This window comes from Microtus pennsylvanicus, chromosome 2 (genome assembly GCF_037038515.1).
Source record: "Microtus pennsylvanicus isolate mMicPen1 chromosome 2, mMicPen1.hap1, whole genome shotgun sequence".
NCBI classification, from domain to species: Eukaryota; Metazoa; Chordata; class Mammalia; order Rodentia; family Cricetidae; genus Microtus; species Microtus pennsylvanicus.
Genome location: NC_134580.1, coordinates 17,332,664 through 17,350,169, shown reverse-complemented (window position 1 = coordinate 17,350,169; position 17,506 = coordinate 17,332,664). Strand labels below are relative to the sequence as shown.

The window sequence follows — 17,506 nt, the reverse complement described above, 5'->3', positions numbered from 1 at the left end:
CGCGAGAGAGGGGCGGGACCGCAGCCTTTTATTCTGACCTCTGGCCCCGCCCCCCTACTCGCGGCCTGCGGTGGCCATCTTTACTCAGGGTCGCGAGCCCTCTCCCCTGTCGCCTATCTGCGCTGTGGTGGCCATGTTAAGTTCGGGCAAAGACTTCGCTTCTGAGTCGCGTTTCCGCCTCCCGCTTCCTGCTGAGGGCGGTCTGCTGAGGTCCGAGGGGTCAGGACGAGAGAGAGTTGAAGAGTCCAGAGCTCGCCGTTGGGGATTGAGGTACTCGGGAGGTGGCGAGGCTGGGGCTCTTCCAAGAGGGCTGCCTTAGCGCGCGTGACGGCCTTTGAGTTCCCCACCCTGGGGACTGAACAATTCACCTGGGTATCGGACCTCTGTCACATGGGGGCTGGACGTCTCACCTGTGGCCTGGACCTTTCGTCTGTCCACCACCCTTCTCACCTGGCAGCCGACCTGTCACCTGTAAACTGAGCTCTGCTCTAGGGGACCGGCTCAGTGTGTTTGGGGGCCTCAGGCATTGGGCACACAGTGACCTACCGCATTTTAAATGGCTTGAATGAGAAGTGATACGCAATTGTCTGGATTTTAGAGAGCACCTGTTTGTGCAGCTCGTACAGTTTCATCTGGTCTTGGGTTGACAAGTAGGCCTCGTTTGCACCAGATCGTTGATGTTTCCAGCCTAAAGCCACAATTTGAGCGAGTGATTCCGACCATTTCCGTGGAAGCCTTGGAATCCCCATTGACAGGGACAACAGGATCTTTGAAGGGTACTACCTAGTCTGAGGTGCCCTCCTTCTCCAAGTCACACTTGCTAACAATATGGCCCTTTTGAACCTGGCCGCTCAAAGGCGGTTAGCCATCTGGCTGCCCAGCAGCTCCCCCCATTCCCGTGGTAGGTGGTTTTTTTGTACTGGTGACTACCTTGACGTTGTTTTTTGCTCCTGGTTGAACATTCTGACTCACCCTGAGCTTCTGTTGTCTTTGAAAATAGCAGCTGTTGGTCCTCAGCAGAAAGCATCCCTCTCTGGCTGGGAGGAAGTGTCCTGGCTGGGCGGAAGGAGGATCAGGTGAGTTTGAAGGATAATTTCAGCCTAAATCTTGGATTTCCTTTAAAGGCGTGAGGAGCAAATGGTTGGGACAGCTAAGTCAGAGTCCCTCAGGCAGCACATCCCACCCTGCTGCTGTCTCAGTGGCGTGGGTCCCACCCTCTTCTTTTTTGTGTGACTGGGTCTCACATAGCTAAGGCTGACCTGGAACTCTGTATAACCAAGGATGACCTTGAACTTCTGATCTTCTTGCCTCTACCTCCTGGGTGCTGGGGATTCACACATCTATCAACACACATAGGTTTCACGAGGGCCTGGGATTGAACCCAGGGTTTTGCACTCTTACCAAGTTGCCCAGGTTGGCCTTGAACTCTTGTTCCTCCTGTGTCAGCCTCTCGACTGCTAGGGTTATGGCTGTGCATCGCCATGCCCTTGTCTGTTTTTGTGCTAGGTTGAGAATATTATGTGCACATTGTTCCATAATCTGACATTTTTCTTTTCTTTTTTTTTTTTTTTGGATTTTTGAGACAGGGTTTCTCCGTAGCTTTTGGTTCCTGTCCTGGAACTAGCTCTTGTAGACCAGGCTGTGACATTTTTCTTTTAATCAAAAATCATACTTTTCCAATTCAGTACACTTTATTGTGTCTAACACAAGTAGGGTGGGGTTTTGGCCAGACTCACTGTAGCCTCGCAGCCAAATCTGGAACAAGCAAATGCAAGCTGGGCATTATTTACAGTTCACTAAAGTCCTCATGGCATGCCTTCATGCAGGCCTGATGAATGACTTTGGGGCATTTTCTTGGTTCATGTTGTGAGACAGCCTAGTCACTGTGGGCTGTGCCGTCACTGGACTGGTGGTCCTGGGTGCTATAGTAAGGCAGGCTGAGCAGGCCATGAGGAGCAAGCCAGTAAACAGCACTCCTGCCTCCAGGTTCCTCTTGCCTTTGATTTCCTTGGATGATGGACTGTAAGCTATAAGATGAAATAAACCATTTTCTCCCCAAGCTGCTCTTGGTCGTGCTGTTTTGTCACAGCAATATAAACCCTAACTAAGACAATAGGAATTATGAGAATTGTTGTATTTCAAAGGGTTGGAGTTGGAGAGATGGCTCTGTGGTTAGGAGTTCTGACTGTTCTTTCAGAGGACCAGGATTCAGTTCCCAGCATGCACATAGTTCCTCGCAACTGTCTGTAATTCCAGTTCCAGGGGATCAGATGCCCAGGCATACATATAGGCAAACACTGTACACATAAAAAATAATTTTCAAAAAAAGAACTGATAGAATGAAGTATATGTAAATATGCAAACATGTGTATGTATATAGGAGATTTATTTATTAGAATGGCTTACAGACTGTGGGCTAGGTAGTCCAACAATGGCTGTTTCCCAGCAAAAGGTCCAAGAGGCTGGAGGCTTCAGATGCTCTTTGGTATACGCTGAAATCCTAAAGAAAGAGGCTCTAATGCCAATGAAGGAATGGAATTGCCAGCAAGAGTGAAAAGAACAATGAGGCAAAGAGAGGAAGCTTGCTTCTTCCATGTTCTTTATGTAGGCTGCCAGCGGCAGGGGTGGCCCAGATTGCAGGTGAAGCTTCCTGCCTCAAAGGATTTACTTAAGAAAAAAATCCCTCACAGATGTACCCAACTGCTTGGGCTTTAGTTAATTTCAGATATAATCAAGGACAGCTGTGATTCCTCTCCCCCAACACATTACCAATGTGACCTCAAGCAGAGTATGACATTGAGGAGCCGTGTTTCTGTTCTCTCTGAATGTATAGGGTAACACTGTTAATGATGGGCACTTCTTGTCTTTGGTTCTGTGAAGGTCCATGAAGTTTAAAGCACCACATGACTGGCAAGAAATCATCACTCAAGCCAGAGGGTTTTTGGCGCACACCTTTAATTCCAGCACTCGGGATGCAGAGGCAGGCGGATCTCTGTGAGTTCAAGGGCAACAGAGCCAGTTCCAGGACAGCCAAAGCTACACAAAGGGACCCTGTCTCGAAGAACCAAAAGAAAAAGAAAAAAACCAAATCATCAGGCAGGCAGCCCCTGCTGTTTCTGGGCCTGCTGGTCACTGCAGCTGCTATCCACCTTGTTGCCTGTCCCTATACCAAGGTGGAGGAAAGCTTTAACCTACAGGCTACACATGATCTGCTGTACCACCAGCTGGATCTAGACAAGGTGAGGCTGCTGCTTGGAGCTGGGACTTGCTTTCCCTCCCCAGCCGCTGTGCTGACCGCCCATTCTCCTTGCAGTATGACCACCACGAGTTTCCTGGAGTTGTTCCCAGGACGTTCCTTGGGCCACTGTTGATTGCAGTGTTCTCCAGTCCTGTGGTTTATGTGCTTTCGCTGTTGGAAGTATCCAGGTTTTACTCTCAGTTGACAGGTAAGAACCTGGCATGGGTGAGACCTGTAACAGTATCACATGATCACTGTGGGGTGGTGGAGTAGGGTGGGAATTGGCAGGACTCACTGTAGCCTTGCCACCAAACTTGGGAGAAGCAAGTAGGAGCTGTACCTTAGACTCCACTGATGTCCTCATGACATCGCATGGGATGCAGGGCTAGTGAAGAAGGTGGTGACAGCTTCCCCTGCTCCTGTTCCAGCTGGAGGACCTCAGCAGTAACTCCCAGAGCCTTAGCTGCTGCAGTCTGCATACTCCACAGATTGGAATGAGCAGACAGCCCTCGAGGTCAGAGGTCATCGTACTGGTCTGCATACAGAGCCCCTGGTCCCTTCTCTGTGCCCATGAGTACTTTGTAAAGTTTTCATTGATGCAGAAGATTTCTTCTTATTAGTACAATAATACAATAAATATAATACAGTATTTTAGCACAGTTTATGATATAGCAAAAGACCAGAACATTTAAGTTTTTTGTTTGTTTCTTCAGATACTTGTTTTGGGGTATTGAGAACATTGTGATTCCTCTTTATTTTTATATATGCTTGTTTGAAGCCAGGGTCTCACTGTGTAGCGCAGGATGGCCTAGGACTCACAGTCCTCCTGCCTCGTCTTCTGAAAGCTGGTTTGGCAGGTGTGTGCCATCACACCTGACTTCTCTAGCTGTCTTAAAGTGAGTCTCCATTGGTGACAGACACACTGCCACATTGGCGATCAGAGCTCACCCCACTTCTATAGTTGGGACCCATTCTTTTGGTTTTGTTGTTGTTGTTTGTTTTAATGTGGCTGAGTGTTTTTGCTACACATACGTATGTGTACCATGAATGTGTCTCTTGCCTGTGGTAGTCAGAAGAAGAGAGCAGATCCCCTGGAACCGGAGTTACAGATGGTTGTGAGCCACCGTGTGGGTAGTGGGAATTGAACTTGGGTCCTCTATAGTTACTCTTTAAGTGCTCTTAACTGCTGAGAAACCTGTCCAGCACCCCTTACTCATCTGTATTTTTGTTTTCTTTTTTAAGACATTTTCTCACTATGTAACTTTGGCTGTTTGGATGTCCTGGAGTGCACTCTATAGACCAGGCTGGCCTTGAACTCAGAGATCTGCCTGCTTCTGCCTCCTGCATCCTGGGGATCAAAGATGTTTGCCACCACACCAAGCCATCTCTCATACCCACCCACCCACCTCCACCCCTGAGCTAAAGACTGAACCCAGGGCCTTTGCGCTCACTGGGCAAGCACTCTACCACTGAGCTAAATCCCTGACTCAATACTTTTTTAAAAAATATATACTAGGTTAAGAAAGTTATATGCACATTGTTCTATAACCTGATGTCTAAGTTGGAAAAGTATGATTTAGCCAAAAATCATACTTTTCCAATTTAGAATATTTTATTGTGTCTAACAAAGCTGGCCATAGTCAGATTTTAGCTTGTCTAGCCTATGTGGAATTGTTATTTTTTTAAATTTTATGTACATTCATGTTTTTGCCTGCATGTATTTCTGTGTAAAGGTGTTAGATCCCCTGAAACTGGAGTTACAGACAGGTATGAGCTGCCATGTGGGTGCTAAGACTTGAACCTGGGTCCTCTGAAAGAGCAATCACTGCTCTTAACAGCTGAGCCATTTCTCTAACCCCCATGGGAAGTTTTAAAAGCTGAATTCTTGAGGGAAACTCAGCCCACTCCTCAGAAAGGCTAATTAGGTCAGGGAGACCTGTCACTGCCCAGGGCAGCCTGTAGGCCGCAGCTCCTATGTAGGTGTGAAGGAGCCTCAAATGGGGCAGGGCCAAGCTTCAGCCCCTGAAGGAAATCTGTGGTGGTTTTGTTTTGGGGAGCTGGGTATGCTAACATCTTTAGCACACTGACATTTTGTTCTCATCTGCTATAAGCATGGGATTTCTGATGATGCCAGCTCCTTTAAGTGGCCCAAGTGAGTCCTCTCAGGGATATGATAGCCATCCTAGAATAGAGGTTGTATGATCAACTGTCCTTGTCCAGGCAGAAGTTTGGGAAGAAGGGAACCTTTAGGATTCAGGTGACAGATTGAGCAGATGGGACCTTAAAGGAAGGAAAAGAGCTTTGTCTGGACATCATAAACAGAAGTGCAGTGCAGGCTCCTGGTAGCATCAGTACAGCACCTGGACCTAGATTCTCATGGACTCGGGTCCCAAAGTGAGACATCTGTGCTTTGAATCCAGTATCCAGTAATACACAGGAAGAGGGAAGCCCAGTGCTGCGCAGGTCCCACTCTGAATGTCTGGGTTAGCTTCTAAAAGTTTGCAGCTCCCATTCTGAGGTTGCTCCCATGGCTAACGGTTTCTTGGGCCATCGCTTTAGGCCTTGGCACCCACTGGCCAGTAGCTAATAAGGCTTGTCTACTCTGAGGATATGTGGACTGGCCCTGCCCAGGGTACCTGTCTCACCTGTCTTCAAAAGATCACTAGTTCCAGGGATAGTTTCCATTCATTCTCCTGCCCCTGAAGCTGGTGTTCCACCACAGCATGATCTGGATGCTTCCACAGGGTTGGGTTTGAGTCGAACCTTAATCAGCACTGTCCCCCACCTCCACCCAATCTAGAGGTCCCTGGTTACCCTGCCCTTCCAACACTGCTCTCTAGCTTTGCCCAGCATTCAGCAAACACTCAGCCAGGCCTGTGGGACTGCAAGGAGAGAAGAAGCTTGGATGGTGTGGGTCTCGATGTAAACACAGGCCCTAGGTCTCTCGTGGCCACTTTTGGTACCAAATGTGCACTCCCAGGTGGTCCCCTGCATATTGACACTGACCAGCTCTGCAAGTGACACTCCAAGAGCCCCTGGCTTCATCATCCGTGTATGCTCTTGAGTCACTCACGACATGATTTTGTTGCTCATCTTATTTAGTCAGAGGAGTCCTTGGACTTGGAGTGATTTTTGGACTCTGGACGTTACAAAAAGAAGTGAGACGACAGTTCGGGGCCACAGTGGCTGCCATGTTCTGCTGGATATCAGCCACACAGTTTCACCTCATGTTCTACTGTACGAGGACCCTTCCCAACGTGCTGGCCCTGGCTGTGGGTATGTAGCTTCAGAGTATACCTTCTGGTCCCTCACCTCAGCTAAGCACACACCCATCAGCCCATCGCAGTGCCACCACCCCATTGGCTCCTCATAAACTGCTCAGGGTCTCCTGTTATGGAAGCAGGAGTCTCAGTATTCACGGTTGGCACTTTGTAGAAAACGCTACCCTGGAGTACCTGTGTGCCGTCCCAGCAGGCGAGTATGCGTCTTTGGAGTTTGTCTGTAGCCAGGGCTAGCCTTAAACCCTACAGTGCTGAGCAGTCACAGCTTCTAGAGTAATTTTTTTTAAAGATTTATTTTTATTTTGTGTACATGAGTGTTCTGTATGTATTTAAACATATCATGTGTATTCAGTGCCTGCAGAGGGCAGAAGAGGGCATCAGGTCCTCTGGAACGGGAGTTACAGATAGTTGTCAACTGTCCTGCGCCACTACCACCAGCCAAGCAGCCAGTCTTTTAATGACTGAGCCACCACTCCAGCCCCCATAGAGCGATTTGTGTGTGTGTGTCTTTTATAATAAGAAAGCGAGCCTGGGGGTGCACGCCTTTAATCCCAGCACTCTAGAGGTAGAGGCAGGCCGATCTCTGTGAGTTTAAGGCCAGCCTGGTCTGCAGAACAAGTTCCATGGCAGCCAGGATTGTTACACAGAGAAACCTTGTCTCGAAAAACAGAAACAGCCGGGCGGTGGTGGCGCACGCCTTTAATCCCAGCACTCGGGAGGCAGAGGCAGGCGGATCTCTGTGAGTTCGAGACCAGCCTGATCTACAAGAGCTAGTTCCAGGACAGGCTCCAAAACCACAGAGAAACCCTGTCTCGAAAAACACACACACACACACAAAAAAAAAAGAAAAACAGAAACAAAACAAGAAAGGAAGAAAGTGAGTCCCCCTTATTGTGTGTGTTTTGTTTTGCAGTTCTTCCAGCCCTCACAGCCTGGCTGCAGCATCAGTGGGCCCTCTTTATCTGGCTCTCAGCCTTCGCCATCATTGCCTTCAGGGCTGAGCTGTGCATGCTGCTGGGCCTTATGCTGCTGCTGACCTTATACCAAAGAAGACTGTCTGTAGCCAGATTGCTCCAGCATGCTGTCCCAGCAGGGATTCTCTGTCTAGGCAAGTCAACATCTCGGGTTTGTCTGTGTGTATTTCAGTTTGGGTATTTTGAGACAGAGTCCTGCTGTCTAAGTTACTGTTCAATTGCTGTGAAGACACACCAGGACTAAGGCAGCTTATGAAAAAAGCTTTTTAACTGGGGGCTTGCTTACAGTTTTAGAAGGTTAGTCCATGGTCATCATGGCAGAAAGCATGGCAGCAGGCAGGCACTGGAGCAGTAGCTGAAAGCTTACATCCTGATCTATAGGCAGCAGGCAGAAACAAAGAAAAATTGAGATTGGGTCTGGTGTGGGCTCATTTGAAACCACAAACCCCAGCCCTAGTGACACACCTCCTCCAATATGGCCACACCTAATCATTCTTAAACTCCCACCAACTAGGAACCAAACATTCAAATTTATTGGCCTATGGGGGGCATTCTCTTTCAAACCACCACACTCACTGTGTGGTTGGCCTCAAATTCAAGTTTCTCCTGTGTTTGCCTTCATTGTGCTAAAATTACAAGTGTGGCAGTTTGAAACAGTGTGTGCATGTGCGTATAGCATCCAGAGCTCAACCTCTGTCGTTCCTCACTGAGTTAGCCACCTTGGTTTGGTTTTTTTTTTCCTAGTTTTTTGAGAAATATTTATTTCTATTTTATGTGTATGGGTACTTTGCCTCTATATATGTTTGTGTACTGCATGTGTGCCTGGTGCCCATGGAGGCCATAGAGAGCATCAAATTCTCAGGGATTGGAGTTACGGACAGTTGTTAGCCACTGTGTGTGTGTGTACTAATAAGGTGTCTTGCCAATCTCATACTTGGCTATATATATATGAGACAGGAGTGTGTGTGTATATGTACACACACAAGGCAGGGTCTCCTTCGTAGTCCTGGCTGTCCTGGAACTCACTCAGTAGACAAAGTTGTCCTTGAACTCAGAGATCCACCAGCCTCTACCTCCTGAGTACTGGGATTAGAGGCATGCACCACTACATGCAATCCATTCCTAGTTTTTTATGCGGGCTCTGGGATGAAATACAGGCCTTCCTGCTTGTAAGAACAGCTCCTTACTAAGCTGTTGTCTCAACCCTTCAAATTTGTTTTTTGCTTTTTTTTTGTATTTTATTACACTTAACCTTTTTTAGTGAGTCTGTCTGTCTGTCTGTCTGTCGGTCTGTGTGCATGTGCATGGCCACACATGAGCCACACAGTGCACATTTGGAGGTCAGAGCGCAACTTGTGGCAATTAGGTCCCAGGGATTGAACTCAGATCATTAGGCTTGGCAGCAAGTTCCTTTACCCACGGCCCAAAAAAGACTATTTTTTTAAAGATTTATTTATTAAACATTTATTAAACATTCTGCCTCTATGTATGCCCACATGCCAGAGGAGGGCGCCAGATCTCAGTACAAATGGTTGTGAGCCACCATGTGGTTGCTGGGAATTGAACTCAAGACCTCTGGAAGAGCAGCCAGTGCTCTTAACCTCTGAGCCATCTCTCCAGCCCCCCAAAAAGACTTTTTACTCTTTATTTACTTTCAGATATGTTTATACACATGTATCCTGGTGTGGTAATAATGGGTGTGTGATTGTAGGCACCTGTAGAATCCAGAAGACTATGTTGTATTTCCTAGAACTGAAGTAACAGGCAGTTGTGAGCCTTCGTTTGTGGGTTCTGGGAACTGAACTTGGGCCCTCTGAAAATCTGTACTCTTAACTACTGAGTCCTCTCTCCAGCCCCAACATTTTTTCTGTTTTGTTTTTTTAAAGATGGAAGTAGATGATCCAAACTTTGGCATCAGTAGAACCTCCAGTTCTGTCTCTAATGGTGGTTTCTATCTGGAAAGCTGCATCCACCCACTGTTCTTTAAGCTGCTTGTCCAGGCAAGAGGAGGGCAGTATGCCCTGTGCTAGGGATGATACTTGATGGGAAATGGTGTCACACACCACTCGCTCCATTTATGGGAAGCTTCTGGCAGTTTCTGTGACCATGCAGCCACTTTGTGGGGTTAGTTAAGCCCAGTGCACATGTTCCTTACTGAGACTCTTTTGTTGTTATTAGGACTGACGGTTGCTGTGGACTCCTATTTCTGGAGATACCTTGTATGGCCAGAAGGAAAGGTGCTTTGGTACAACACTGTCCTGAACAAAAGTTCCAACTGGGGCGTATCCTTTCAGCATTCGAGTAGGAGTGCACAGGCTAGTCAGCCCCATGACCCTGGCCTGTCTCCTGTCTCCCTGTCAGGCAGCTGATCCGGCACAGGTAAGGTGGCTGTCTAAGTGTCAGGGTAGAAGCTTCTGTTGCTCACACCTGGGACTCACTTGCCCTGGGTGGCACTGAGGACTGTAATGCCTTCTTCATATCTTAATGTGTCAAAATCTCCCTAAGCATCGCCTAGTCTTAGGGAGCATTGCCATGGTTCATTGTATGGTCTGCCTTTGACAACGTTTATCACCAGGTACTTCAGATAGACTCATGGTTAGAAAGGACAGCATAGCTATGACTTGACAACATGCCATTTCATCTCTTAATGCTGTGAAAACAAAGGAACTTATTCCTCTAGCTGAGAATGCTGTGCCGAGATCATCCATCCCTATAGCTCCTGAGCAGGTCTCTGCTGTGTCTTTTGGCATAACTGTCTTTGGGGCCACTTCAGCCTTGATGCTGTTACCATCTTCGTTCATTTAAGTGGACAGTGACTGAATCTCTGACAATATCTGTGCTTCCTTAACCTGACCTCAAGACCTCCCCACTCCTGTGGTATTTCTACTCTGCCCTGCCCCGAGGCCTGGGCTGCAGCCTTCTCTTCATACCCTTGGGGGCAGTGGACAAGAGGACCCATGCACTGGCCCTGCCAAGCCTGGGATTCGTGGCTTTGTACTCTCTCCTCCCACATAAGGAACTGCGGTTCATCATCTATACCTTCCCTGCACTCAACATCATGGCTGCCAGAGGATGCACCTATGTGTGAGGGTTTCATCCTTGAGATTCTTGTCTGCTATCTCACTTTTACTGTATTTTCTGGGGGTGCTGGGGATTACCCAGCTGATGAGGTTTTGTGTTTGGTTTGGTTTGATTTGGTTTGGTTTGGTTTTTTGAGACAGGGTTTCTTTATGTAGCTTATGGAGCCGGTCCTGGAACTTGCTCTATGGACCAGGCTGGCCTCGAACTCACAGAGATTCACCTGCCTCTGCCTCCCAAGTGCTGGGATTAAAGGTGTGCGCCACCACCACCTGGCTGCTGATAGGTATTTTTAACACTGCATTAGAAATAGGTTTGCTGTGCTGGGTGTGATAGCACAGCCTTTGATCCCAAAAGCAGGGGTAGATGGGTCTCTGAGTTCAAGGCTAATGTGCTCTATTTAGTGAGACCTTGTCTCAAAAAAGGGAAAAAAAAAAGGACTAAGTTTGCTGGTTTAACATTCAAATCACAATGTACCTCTTGCTTCTTTTATCTTTGTGTGCTTTCTGCCTTGGGTCAGCTCAAAATTCCATGAAAGGTATAGACCATGGCTATGGCTGGGGTCACAGGTAAAGGTGGATGTTTTTTTGTTTTTTGTTTTTTTTTGTTGTTGTTGGTGGTGGTGGTGGTGGTGGTTTTTTCCTTTATTTTCGAGACAGGGTTTCTCTGTAGCTTTTGGTTCCTGTCCTGGAACTAGCTCTTGTAGACCAGGCTGGCCTCGAACTCCCAGAGATACACCTGCCTCTGCCTCCCGAGTGCTGGGAATAAAGGCGTGTGCCACCACCACCTGGCTAAGGTGGATGTTAATTAGTGTGCAAGAACAGGTTTGTGGATGACAAATTCTCCTCCTCCATTTTGTTTCTTTGTTTTTCAAAATAGGGTTTCTTTGTAGAACATCCCTGACTGTCCTGGAACTTGCTTTATTACCAGGCTGGCCTTGAACTCACAGAGATCCATCCACCTGCCTCTGCCTCCCATATGCTGGTATTAAAGGCATGTGCCACCTCCACCTGACCTCTCTCTCTCTCAACCCTGTCATAGTTTACTCAGGTACCTTAGTTGGAATAGAGTTGGTGAAATTGTACTGAAAAATCTGTATTTGAGGCCAACAGTTTAAAAATTTGGTAGACTATTTCTTAAATGTCCAGAGAGCAAACATTCTCCTCTCTGTCACAGTCTTTGTCATAGTCTGTCACAGCTGTTCATGGCCATTGTTTAAAGTCAGCTTCAGATGGCTGACAGTGAAAATGAAGGCAGTGGTCATGTCCCATCAACTGAGATAGAACAGAAGACAACCCAGAGTTTATTTGGGGGTTACCTAAGCTGCAGCTTAGAAACCAGGTTCAAGCTGAAGTGGGCTATGATCTTACAGACCTAATTGAGTCTTAAACGCAAAACTTCAGGGAAGGTGGGGGTGGCATTCGTTGCCTACAGAAATCTAATGGAGCAGGTGTAGTGACTCACACCTATAAACCCAGTACTTGGGAACACCAACTTGAGCCATCCCAAGGTACATAATGAGTTTCAGATCATCCTGAACTATAGGATGAGCCTTTCTCAAAAATTAAAATCAGGGGCTGGAGAGATGGCTTAGAGGTTAAGAGCATTGCTTGCTCTTCCAAAGGTCCTGAGTTCAATTCCCAGCAACCACATGGTGGCTCACAACCATCTGTAATGGGGTCTGGTGTCCTCTTCTGGCCTGCAGGCATACACACAGACAGAACATTGTATACATAATAAATAAATAAATATTTTTTAAAAATTTATATCAGGAAAAGGGCTGGGATGAAGCTCAGTTTGTAGAGTACCTGCTCAGCATGCTCAATGCTCTTGATTCAACTTCAGCACCACATAAATTGGGTGCAGTTGTACATGCCTATAACTGTTCAGGAGGTGAAGGTTCAAGGTTATCTTTGGCTATATAGCCATTTCAAAGCCAACCTGAACTATACAAGACCCTAAACAAACAAATAAATAAACAAATTTAAAACGTCTAGATCAGTGCAGGTGAGTAGCAAACTGACTTAGACAGGATGACCTAGAGAATGGATGTAAATCTATTCCCAGAAATTGACCAAGAAGACCAAAGATAAAGACATCTTGGAGCTGGGTATGTTAGCGCACATCTATAAGCCTAGTGTCAGGAAGGGAGATGCACCATAGGTAACAATGCTTGCTATACAAGCGTGAGGGTCTGCATCTGGGTCCCCAGCACCTCTGTAAAAAGCTAGATGTAACAATCCAGTGCTGTGGTAGCTGTGATGGGGGACAGAGACAGGATGATTGCTATGACTGAGCTTAATTGAAAAACTGGCAGATTCCATGTTCAATGAGAGGCATTATCTCAAAGGAATGAGATGGAGAGTGATAGAGGGCAGTTCCTGATGTTCTCCTCTGACTTCTGCATGCACACACCTGAATGTGTGCATTTGTGCATAGAGGTGCACACACAGACCACACTCATGTCTCCATAGAATATGGTGACCCCTCCTTTCAATCAAAGATAGTCTTGGGAAGGAAGACAGGGTGAACCAATCCCAGGACCTGGTACAGGATTAGGCTATTGGTCTGGAGATTCCAAGCACACTGAAGAAGATACCCCAGGATTGGGCACCTTGTTGAAGTCTGCCTCCCTGTCCTCAGACTGGCATTTTGGAGGCCTTGATTTGCTTTGTGTGGTTTGTGAGCTGGACTTCCGCCCTAAACTGAGGAGTCTTTTTAAATGCCTTTAAAAAAAATATAGTATAAACTTGAATTGACATCTTGAGTGGAAATTTGAAGTTTTTATTACTTATATTATTAATACACCCCCCAAGTGTGCATTTTGGGGGGTACACATGCTATGGCATGAATGTGGAAGTCAGAGGAGCCAGTGGAACCAGTTCTCTCTTTACACCTGTATGTGGGTTTGGGGATTGTACTCAAGTTACCAGGCGTACATGACAAGTGATTTTACCCACTGAGCTATCTCATCAGCCCCTTTTGTTTGAGATAGTTCTACAATGTGACTCAGGCTGACTTCAAATTTGCCATCATTATTCACCAGCCTTCCCAGTGCTGGGATTCCAAGGTCTGTACCACTGTTCACAACCGCAGAGTTCTTCAGATGGTATTTTAGTCACTTTGGTTGCTTGAGTATTTTAGGGCATGCTTAGCTTAAGCTCAGGAGTTACAACCGTCTGTCTTTCCCCATGACAATAAAAGAGACTAAGCACATTAAAAAGAACAGATAAAGCCGGGTGGTGGTGGTGGCGCACGCCTTTAATCCCAGCACTTGGGAGGCAGAGGCAGGCGATCTCTGTGAGTTCGAGACCAGCCTGGTCTACAAGAGCTAGTTCCAGGACAGGCTCCAAAACCACAGAGAAACCCTGTCTCGAAAAACCAAAAAAAAAAAAAAAGAACAGATGAGGGAGCACTGACATGAGCTTTAGTTTAAACAGAATTAGGTAGGGGCAAGAGGTATGCATAATTAAGAAGTCTTGCTCAGTGTGGTCTGGTTGATGATTATCTCAGTTCTGGTTCTACAAGGAAGTGAGAAGACAGTCCAGTTACCCTGAGATGACCATTCCTGCTGGGGGTGATCTCATCATGAGGTGATCTGTCTGTGGGGTTTAGGACTACTGGAGACATAAGGTGATTTCTGTGAATTTGGAGCAGGCCATTGTCAAAGTAAACAGTAAGATATCTCAGTTACTCTTTGTGCCTTCAACCTTGAAGGAACATGAAATGGGTTCGCTGTCATCAGCTTATAGACAAGACTCCTTGATATGTGACATATCTAGACTCAGAACTAAACCAGTGAGGGACCCAGAGTCTCAAGACAGGCGACATGCAGAAAGAACCCGGGAATGCCAGGCTTTTATCTGCTTTTAGTTACCATGTGGTCCCAGGTGAGGAGCTGGTACTTTTTAGCAAAAGCAGTTTCAGAGCCCTTTTATTCTTTGGCTGATTACCCAGATATATCTTTGAGTAGCTTCGCTGCTTGTAATGACTTGGTGAAGTTGGAGTGGCTGATACTCTAGGACCACTTTTCCTAGGTGTGATTGGATATGCTGGTGTTCTTGCCACCATATGCTTTTCATTGAATATCTTTCTTTTCACAGCCTGAATAACTATAAAAAGTCTTGGCTGTACAAGATGGGAGCTCTGTTTGTGATAGGACACATCGTGGTAAATGTGGCATATTCAGCCACATCCCTCTATGTATCCCATTTCAACTATCCTGGTGGTGTTGCGATGCAGCGGCTACATGAATTGGTGCCACCCCAGACAGGTTGGTATAGAGTGCTCCCTGGGGACCAGGCTGGCCCTGAGTAAGGTACCATGTTGACTTCTAACTGAGATTTGGTTTTCTAGATGTCCATCTGCACATTGATGTGGCTGCTGCCCAGACAGGTGTGTCACGGTTTCTGCAGGTCAACGATGACTGGAGGTTTGTTTCTAAAGCATTATGCTACAGGTGGAGGCCACCTAGAAGTCACCTCAGTGGCACGGAGGTGGTAGGGAGAGGTGGTGTGAGACAGGCAAAGATGAGTGCAGTGGAGACAGGTGGCTTTTCTCTCCCAGGTATGACAAGAGGGAGGACGTGCACCCTGGAGCAAAGTGCATGCTGGACTATACACACATCATCATGGAGGCAGCACCCGGGCACCTGGCCCTCTACAGGGATACACACCGTGTCCTGGCCAGTATTGAGGGCACTACAGGTGTGAGTCTGACTCCGACGAAACTGCCACCCTTTGATGTCAACCTACAGACAAAACTGGTGCTTCTGGAGCGGCTGCGTAGGCCGGCCTGAGAGGATGGTCATTCACCATGAGCCTCAAGTGGAGCCTTCTGACTCGGTGCAGATAGTTCAGGAAAACAAAGAAAAGGACCAAGGACTTCCCGCCTGCCCCTGGTGTTGACTTGTCGCAGGCAGGGCCCTGCCATAGCCACACCTAGGGCACAGGGCTAAGAGAATGTGGAGCCCAGGACCTATCACCAGATGTGATAATGGCCGGCTCAGACCTGTCTGCCATGGTTAGGTGGCCCACAGGATCATATATATTAAAATTGGGAACCATTCATAACCAATGGGACAGTGAGCCAGGCTAGAGCACCCTGCCGCCCTAGCTTGCAGTGACCCTCAGTGTGTATTTCCTGCCCCGGAACCACACTTGTTGCCATGGCCTCAGGAGACCATAATATAAACCTGGAGCTTCAGCACAGGGCAGCCCCACCACCCTTTATTGCAGCTGTTGATTCTTAGGACATAAACATGTTTATAAAAGAACAGAAATAAAAATTATGGTTTCTTATAGTGTCTTGCTCTGTGGTTGCTTCCAGGGACAGTCTCTGCCTTGGTTTCACAGCAGGGGTCACTGGCCCTGTCACATTGTACTGAACATTCATTTATGAAGTGTGACAGTGCCAGTCATACAGGTAACAGATGATGTGTGCACATCATGCATCCAATATGCAGGCAGAAACCACATACACAGTCTGCATAGCACAGATCTGTACAGGACACTACACAGCTATGAACACTTGTGCCTGTGTGCATGCGCACTGTTTTCAGATGTGTACAGCCGGTGCATGTGTGTCCAGGCTAGGGAACAATCTTGGCTTTTGTTCCTCAGGCACTATCTACCATTTTTCTGATTTCTGGCAAGTGAGCCCCAGGGACCCACATCTCTTGCTTCCCAAGTACTGGAATTACAAGCATATACCACATGCATGCCTGGATTCCCCCACCCCAATTAGTTCTATGGGTTGAACTCAGGTCACCATGCTTGCAAGGCAAGCAGTTTACCAATTGAGCTATCCCTCGGCCGTTTGTTTCTAAGTCTCTGAGAGCTGGTGGTTTGAAGTATATAACCTTTGGTCTATCTCAGCTTAGAGGTGCAGACTTCTCTGCACGACCATGACACACAGCGCAGATGTGTCCTGATGCGGTCTTTTGTGTGACTGACCCCCAATCAGCATTGTGAACACTCTCAGCCATTATTCCCCTGTTCCTTACCTATACGTACCCACATCCATGCATTTATTTTCTCTGTACTCTGGATTACTTAACTGCAATGGTCTGTAAGTCATTCCTAGTTCTGGTGTTTATATGGTGTGAGATGTGCCAATGAGAGCCCCATCACTTGGTGCTTACCTTGTGACATGGCGCTATGAATGTTTCTGTTGTACAGCACTCCAAAGTTTGTGTCCTCCTGGGCTGCCCCTTTGAATGTTTCTGGTGTACAGTACTCCGAAGTGTGTGTCCTCCTGGGCTGTAGGACTAGTCATGTCTCTCTCAAGTGCCCTGGCTCTTTTTGGAGGAGAATGATTTTAGGATGGTATCTGGGGTTGGGTATCCTTGTTGCTCTTTGGATGTCTGCTCTTAGGTCCTTCCTGTAGACAGATAAGGTTGTACATGCCTGCATGTGCACACATGAACATGTATGGACAGTCATGGGCCATATCTATACTACCTGTTTGGTAGGCCTGAGGATTGAACTCAGGTCTCATGCATGCTAGCCTAGCATGTACTAAACTCTGTCCTCAGCCCCAATACCCATACAGTTCATCCCATGTCATGGAGTTCTTCTCATCCTCCATGCCACGATAGTGCAATCCCCTTCCACAATAAAAATCGTGGCTCTTGGCAGTATCCATACACTTGGTACTTTGTTCAGTAACAAAAGTACATACTAAGTAGTTCTGGAATTACTGTGCAGTTTGCTGCACAGAACAAACTTGCCAGAGGGAGGACAAGATCTGTTTGCAGTTCACTCCCCTGCCCATGACTGGGTGTGAAACACTGTCGGTAAGTTTCTTGGGATGGCCCTTGCCCTGCCTCGGTATGGTTGTTTTCCATCTGAAGTGCAGATAAGGTGTGTGTGTGTGTCTGCAAGCCTTTGCTCTTTGCGTTCAGTCTTATGAGCTTTACCATACTCCCATCATCT

At 47.1% G+C, this 17,506-nt stretch overlaps 1 protein-coding gene across 3 annotated transcripts; it reads left to right on the top strand.

Moving 5' to 3' along the window:
* The first annotated feature begins 56 nt into the window (after window positions 1-56).
* Alg12 (ALG12 alpha-1,6-mannosyltransferase) lies at window positions 57-15,876 on the top strand. Of its 3 annotated transcripts, none has more exons than XM_075960276.1 (11): window positions 57-270; window positions 1,001-1,076; window positions 2,881-3,239; window positions 3,314-3,446; window positions 6,341-6,514; window positions 7,433-7,627; window positions 9,672-9,775; window positions 10,354-10,577; window positions 14,675-14,844; window positions 14,928-15,003; window positions 15,138-15,872. In XM_075960276.1, exons 3-11 carry the CDS (start codon window positions 2,904-2,906, stop codon window positions 15,367-15,369), a joined length of 1,644 nt encoding a protein of 547 aa, XP_075816391.1. In that variant the 5' UTR covers window positions 57-270; window positions 1,001-1,076; window positions 2,881-2,903; the 3' UTR covers window positions 15,370-15,872. The 3 variants fall into 3 exon arrangements, with proteins under 3 accessions (XP_075816391.1, XP_075816392.1, XP_075816389.1); XM_075960277.1 differs by having other exon boundaries at window positions 68-901; window positions 15,138-15,876; XM_075960274.1 differs by having other exon boundaries at window positions 176-270; window positions 1,004-1,076; window positions 15,138-15,869.
* The last annotated feature ends 1,630 nt before the right edge of the window (window positions 15,877-17,506 follow it).